General features: G+C 30.3%; 2 protein-coding genes across 2 annotated transcripts; one reads left to right on the top strand and one right to left on the bottom strand.

Annotated features, from left to right (window-relative positions):
- The first annotated feature begins 961 nt into the window (after positions 1 to 961).
- LOC107458581 (TPD1 protein homolog 1) lies at positions 962 to 1777 on the top strand. Its single transcript, XM_016076807.3, has 2 exons — positions 962 to 1096; positions 1347 to 1777. The coding sequence occupies exons 1-2, from the start codon at positions 1036 to 1038 to the stop codon at positions 1673 to 1675; spliced, it is 390 nt and encodes a 129-aa protein (XP_015932293.1). The 5' UTR covers positions 962 to 1035; the 3' UTR covers positions 1676 to 1777.
- Positions 1778 to 4593: 2816 nt separating this feature from the next.
- LOC110281313 (polynucleotide 3'-phosphatase ZDP) lies at positions 4594 to 5079 on the bottom strand (the record flags this gene model as incomplete). Its single annotated transcript, XM_021143134.2, is given in 2 exon segments — positions 4594 to 4822; positions 5017 to 5079. Coding segments are annotated over 2 exon segments (117 nt in total), but the record flags the coding sequence as incomplete, so codon positions are not given.
- Between the last annotated feature and the right edge of the window lie 1928 nt (positions 5080 to 7007).

The raw sequence follows: 7007 nt of genomic DNA, 5'->3' as shown, positions 1-7007 counted from the left end.
TAAATAAATAATTTAGATTTTTAATATTATTAATAATTTTACATACATAATTCATATAGTCAAATGACATAAATATTATCGAAAAATAATAAAAATAAATTTTTTTTATTAACCATATGCAAAATATACTCTTAAAAGTATTGAAAAGAAATATTTTTATATCAAAATTTATTCTTATATTTATGTCTATTAGACTGTCTTTATTTACTAGGACAGAATATTAAGACATAAAAATAGAAATACAAAATTGTATTTGATAAGTAAAACATAGATAATTTATTATATATTTATATCTTAAAACACTGAATTAGTGTATTTTGTCAGGAAAGACACAAGACTCTGAACGAAGAGATAACTTATTTTTTTATTTTTTATTACCACTATCAAATTTTTAAAATTAAATATTTTATCATTTTATTTTTGTTCTAAATTTTATTTGAAAAAAATAACAGTAAATTAGACTTCTTGTTATTTGTTCTATTTTATATTTAGTTTATTACTAAATAAAATATAAAAACATTAATTTTTGTATTTTTATTTTCTGTATTTTATTTTCAATATCTTGTCTTATTATATTATTAGACATGATCTTATTTATAGTCTTTTTAAATTTTATCAATTATTTCACAAAATATAATTATTGTTTCTTGTGCTTTTAAAAATCATTTTAGTTTAATTTAACAAATATAAATTATTTTTTTAAACTAATTTTATTAAGTTAGTTTTAAAAAATAAAAATAAAATCCAAAACCAAGTCTAAAATACAAGATTCTATCGGATTTGGGAAGTCAAATCATACCATTCTTTTCCCTGGATTTAAACTTATATATTTAATTAGCAAATCAAAGAATTAATTATTTATATTTGAATATCTTAAATATAAATTTAATTTATTCAAAATATGCCATTGTAATTAATTGATATAAGATTGTGCAACTATAAAAGGCACACCAAAACAGTGTTGAAATACATTAGATAAATTCAAGAATTTATCGAGACAACATTGATTTAATCTCTCAAAAAAAAAAATTTAAGATGGCTGTCATGAACAACATAATTATCGTCATATTCCTCTTTCTTGCCCTGGTTTCTCAATGTAATTATTTTCAAATGCATGAATTTCTACTCTTTTTCTTTTTCTTTTTCTTTTATTTTATTGCGAATGTGAGAATTTCAAATTAGGTGTATAATAAAAATGAGTCATAATATAAAATATATGTTAGAATATAAAAAATATAAAATAATATGTATGTATATATATACAATTATAACTGATTTAAAAACTATTTTTTTTTTTTTACGACTACTAGTTTTAATTTATTTGTTGTTTTGGTACTAATCATCAGGTTATAGCCAGTGCGACCAGTTTCTTGATCTTCATTTTACGCAAAACCCAACAGGGGCTAAAGTACAAGGAAAGCCAGAGTGGCTAGTAAATATAAGCACCACATGTGTTGTATGTGATTTTCGGGAAGTAAGTATATTTTGCTTAGGATTTCAAACCGTGGAGCCTATAAATACATCAATTTTGGGCAAAGAGAAAGGAGGACTTTGTCTTGTTAATAATGGTCGACCTATTTCTAGATCGCATCCTGTTACCTTTAAATATGCATGGGACACCTCTTTTAATTTTCCTAATATAATTTCCAAGGCAAAAGTTGTTTGCTTTAATTGATTTTATAATACTTAAACATCTCTTTGTATACTTATATTATGTAATTGAAGAATAAAAGTTTCGTACTAAAAAACAGAAATAAAAGTGAAAAAATATTATATATGATATTATCTTATCTTTTGATACACTATTTTTTATAATAGCATTTGAAAATTATCATTCTATATTCTACCTATGGTTTCAATACTATTAATATATTTAATTTAAGTTGTAAACAATAAATTGTATGTTTAATTTGTGATTTGATAAGTGTAACCTAAAATTATGGCTTTTACCTTTTATGCATAAATAAATTAAAAAATATTTAAGTTACCTGAATCTCCTAATTAAAATAAATTAATTACACAAAAATACGTTTTTATAACATTATAATATATAAATAATCTAGAATGATGTTATTTTAGTTTGTACACAAATAATGTTATAAGATGGCACAATTTATGTGTTAAAATTTTAATTATGTGTTAAAATTTTAACTCGTTTAATATATAAATTATCCAAAGATGTAATAATATTTATATTTGTACATAAATAGTTTTGGCGATGTCAAATTTTTGTGTAAAAAATTTAATTTTTTAATTTGTGTGTGGACAATACATATATATTAATTATAATCACAAACTATGCTATTTTAAATTAAATGATTTATATAATGGTGATTTTATTTATTGTTATAAATGCTAAATTGAATAAGTCATTATTACTTTTGATTTGGAATTAAATGGGAATAAAATCGGATATTATTTTTTATTCTTTAGATAATTATCTTTTTGGATTTTAGATATATTATCTTTTGGGTTTTAGATACTCACTACAACATTTTAAGGTTGAGGCAACATTTAAAAAGTGTTGTCTAAAAGCTGATAAAAAGTTGCTTTTGATCTATGGCAACACTTTTGGACCTAAGGCAACCTTTTTGGGCGGCGTTGCATATGCAGCCGTTGCCTTAGATCAAAGCAACACTTTTTTGTTTCAAAAGCAACGCTTTTGAGAGCAACGCTTGGTAAGTCTTGCCTTTGGTTGAAAAATATCAACACTTCAAAGGTGTATTTGAGACAACACTTTTTCAGTGTTGTCTTTTCTCTTATATTTTGGCCACTCTAAAAAGTATTGCTTATTTGCAATAAAATGCAACCCTTTTACGTGTTGCTTATAAGTTTGAATTCGCAATACTTTAAAGTGTTGCCTATTAGTTATGAATATGCAACCCTTTAAAGCATTGCCTTTTCTTTTGGATATGCAACCTATACAAGTGTTGTCTTTTCTTTTGAATATGCAACCTATACAAGTGTTGTTTTTCTTTTGGATATGCAACCATACAAGTGTTGTCTAATATTCAAAATATGCAACTAATAGAAGGATTGCCTCTTTGGTAAAAATAAAAGTTACTTTTTAATAAAAATACACAAAAATAAATTATTTAATAAATAAGAGACAAAATAACTAAAAATAAAATTTATAAAAGAGACAAAATAACTAATAATAAAATTCTAATTAAAATAGATATTAAAATGTTTAATTAGTATTTGAAATACATGTTCATCAATAATTCTCAACAAAATAATAAAATTCTTGTCTAACAATAATTGTCATAACAAAATAGTAAGTAATATTTATCAAAAAAATATCAATTTACTTGCATATTTTATATCCATGCTTGACTTGTCTCATATGCTAAATCTGCAAATAATACACAACAAAAAAATATAGTATTAAAACTGAAAAATTATAATAAAAATTTTTTTATGATATTAAATACTATAGATATAAAAGCAAATTACCAGCTCATACTTTAGGATCTTTCCGAGAGGAGAAGCAAATTAAAACATGTTTAAAATTAGCAAAACAAATTAAAACATGCCATTCAAACACAAATTACAACAAATAGTACAGGTTTCAAATAGTTGTGAACTTAAAAATATCTCCGGAGAAGTCCTGTTGAGCTCATTTGAGACCATAATTATCAAATTACTTTCCCTCGTTTACAATGAATGAATTAGCACGGGGTGGTTTCTAACATCTGATGCAAGCAAATAACGTTAGATTAATATATCATTCAACAGGTTGTGCTAAGGGTTAACATTGTAGTAAAGAAGTTAAAGAGTGTGTAATACCTAGGACTACTTTCAAAACTTCTCAAATAGTACCCTTTGGGATGTTGACAAAGGGTTCCTACCCACAACAAGTGTAATCAACACTGAGAATTTATAATAGTACATAATTTAAGACATAAGTTGAAAACTTAATATTGTGAATCTTTTTCCAGTTAAGAGAAATAACCCAAGGGCCAAGGCATCCCATCGCGTAGCCTTAACTCCCAGATAAAAATGTCATTATCCAGTGGAAAGCAAACATGAATGATTGAGTTCACTATATCATGCAGCTTCAAAACTTCAATTAATAAGATACTATAATCTGTATTGGACAAGGGAAGCTACAAGAACAGAAATTACCATGGACTCCTGCAATGTTTTTTTTTAAACCTTCTCTAATGTAACAACAAGAAGCAAATTTATTAAACTTATAGGAACTTTCTGCGGACTACTCATATCTTCATCACCACACTAATTCTAAAGCCAATCCCGTTGGATATATTGGTTAGAGAAGACCTTAAACAAACCTTAAAGGTTGTAATTTATAGAAGATATTAAATCCAACAACATCAATAAATATAATAGCAAATCTTAGACTTCAGATTCAAGCATACTTATTCACAGCAGTTTTTGCAAGACACCCATCAAAATCAAATGCAGCAATTTTAGGAAGAGCCAAAAAAAAATAGAGAAATATAGAAATAGTTAAGAGGATAAGAATTAAGACCATAACAATATAAACATGATAGACTTTCAATTTTTCACCATTAGACACTAAAGCCATTACTAGGTCATCAAATAAACAAAAGAAAGGAAAAATCTTACCTTGTAGTTGCTCTTCACTTTAGAAACTGAAAAGTTAATTTCCTCTACTGCTTCAATGTTTGATTCACACAGCTGCATGCAATAAACATGAAGAACAAAGGGAGTTAACAGCTTCAATGTCTGCTTAATCAAATCCACAATTCTGACATGTGTGGAAACACATGCTTGCCTTCCTTCACTTTGTATCCCTGCCTTCATCTTTTTGTATGTCCTCTATAGCTTTATCAACCTATCAAAGAAGTGTACACACAAACAGTCAGTAAAATTTGAAAAGAGACAGGTTTGATTAAGTTCAATAACACAGAAAATTGGAAAAGAAAGAATAACTCATTATACTGGCATCACAAGTTAACTTTGCTCTCCGACATAATCTCTCTCAACATTTATATTTGATTTTTTTTAAGGAAATAATGGACATCTCACCTTCTTTTGAGACTTGTCATGTGCAGCTACCAATATCTTCTTCAAAGCTTTCTGGTCAGTACTCTGAAGAAACAAAAAACATGCCAAACTTCACCTCAATGTATGAGCAGGCACAACTACCAGCCATAGGTTCAGCAAGCATTAGAGTCTCTTCCGAAGCTCCTATTAGTACATTACACGTTTGGTGTTTGTATATTAGATTATACAGTGAATATGAAATGGAACTTGTGGAGGTGAACTTATAATTCAACTAAAATGTTAAAGGGAACCAGATATATGGCATTCAAATGCTAGATTCTTGGAAATAATATTCATGTGATGTGATCATGTCTAATTGTCTGATAAATTCATAACCAATCCCTGTTGCAATTATCTTCCTAGTTCAGCACATAATGCAGTGTGCATGCTTGTGTTTATATCACAATCAGTGTTTGTGATATGATTCTACACCAGAAGCTTCAACTACATATAAAAAGTCTAATTACTTGTTGAAAGCTATACTTAAATTACTTGTTGAATCACAATCCAGAAACGTAGCAAGCAACAGATCAAAACAGTAGAGTAAAATCTAATTAAGCTGATGAAGATTGCAATATTAAGAAGGAAAGAACATTTCAAACAGTGCGATCAAGACCAGAATGAAAGGAGAAATTACGAAACCTTACAGCCATCAATCCCGAATTGGAAAATAGTGACCGATTTTAGCGACCAACTAGATTGGCTTTGTCATCGGTAGCTAAATCGGTCACTAATTGGATTAGTTGGAGGGGTCCTAGGGTGCTTCAAAGCATTTGGCAAGGATTATTAGCAGGAAAAAAGAATGATTATATTTAGAAAATAAATAGAATGTTGATAGTTAACGAACCTTTACTGTAACGGTGGTTTCAGCATTCCCTTGAAGCCTCTGTGCTGCAGCTTCACTATCAAGGCCATCAAGCCTCTCCCCTGCATAATCAACATTTATTAATAGAAAATCAGTTGTTTCTCTTCAGACCCATAGTTTAATCCCCAAAATAGACTTAGACAAGCCCAAATTTGATGAAATGTCGTATCAGAAAGAAAATGTTTAGCAGCATAAAGAAACAACCCCAGGATTCTATATAAGGGAACATCTAAGCAATAAGCTTGCTAATTCTGGCATCTTTAAATGAATAGCTTCATCAAAAAGAAAAGAATGCAAATCAGATATTTGTTTGATACCATTTATCTCAACCAACTCATCCCCTTGATGAATACTAGCACGAGCAGCTGGACTGCCTTCAATGCAGGATAAAACAACCTGTGATTTCAACTCGAAAATCAATGTGTATGTTACCAGTTGATATTAAGAGATAATATTGTTACAGTAAGAAACTCATGAAGCAGCAGATGAAAAGGTTCTATGGAGTAAACTGAAATGAGTTTCAAGAATGGGAAGGCGAAACCAAGTTTTCCTTAAGCGGGGGTAAGTCTCAATAGCATAACAATTGACCTCAGAACAATCAGCACAAATTTTTAAAGTGGTTCACTGCATATCACTAACCAAATGTCCATGGTACTCCTGGCAACCACAACACTGTCCCCGGCGGCCACGAACACGGCTGCGCAACTCAAAACAGAACCAGATAGAGCGGCGGCAGCCTACAGCAACTCCGGTGAGCTTCCTCAACGACAGTGGTGGCAGGAGCTTCGGCGGTGCTAACCGAGGCTTGACGACGGCAGGAACGGCGGCGGTTGAAGCTCAGCAGCAACGGAGACCAGGCGCGGCGGCGACTCCACACGCGACGGTGACAACGACGGCTTCACCTCCTCCACACGCGCTCTTTCTTCTCAGTCCATGGCTATGGTTCGCGTGCCCTTCCGTTCGCAGTTCTGTTTCCGACGCAGCTCAAGGACGATCGGCGGCGACGACCAGATCTCCAGCGACAGCAAGAGGATGCACGACGGTGCCTTCTCCTTCCCAGTCCTAGCTTGTGCTCGTTACTCTCTCCCATGGCTCCCTCCGCGAACGC

Source organism: Arachis duranensis, chromosome 1, assembly GCF_000817695.3.
Source record: "Arachis duranensis cultivar V14167 chromosome 1, aradu.V14167.gnm2.J7QH, whole genome shotgun sequence".
Classification (NCBI taxonomy): domain Eukaryota; kingdom Viridiplantae; phylum Streptophyta; class Magnoliopsida; order Fabales; family Fabaceae; genus Arachis; species Arachis duranensis.
The sequence above is the reverse complement of the archived record's forward strand: the minus strand, read 5'-3'. Positions and strand labels throughout refer to the sequence as shown.

Coding starts and splice junctions, on each gene's coding strand:
- LOC107458581 (XM_016076807.3), top strand. CDS start 1,036: ATGGCTGTCATGAACAACATAATTATCGTCATATTCCTCTTTCTTGCC. Junction 1,097..1,346: donor TCTTGCCCTGGTTTCTCAAT/GTAATTATTTTC, acceptor ACTAATCATCAG/GTTATAGCCAGTGCGACCAG.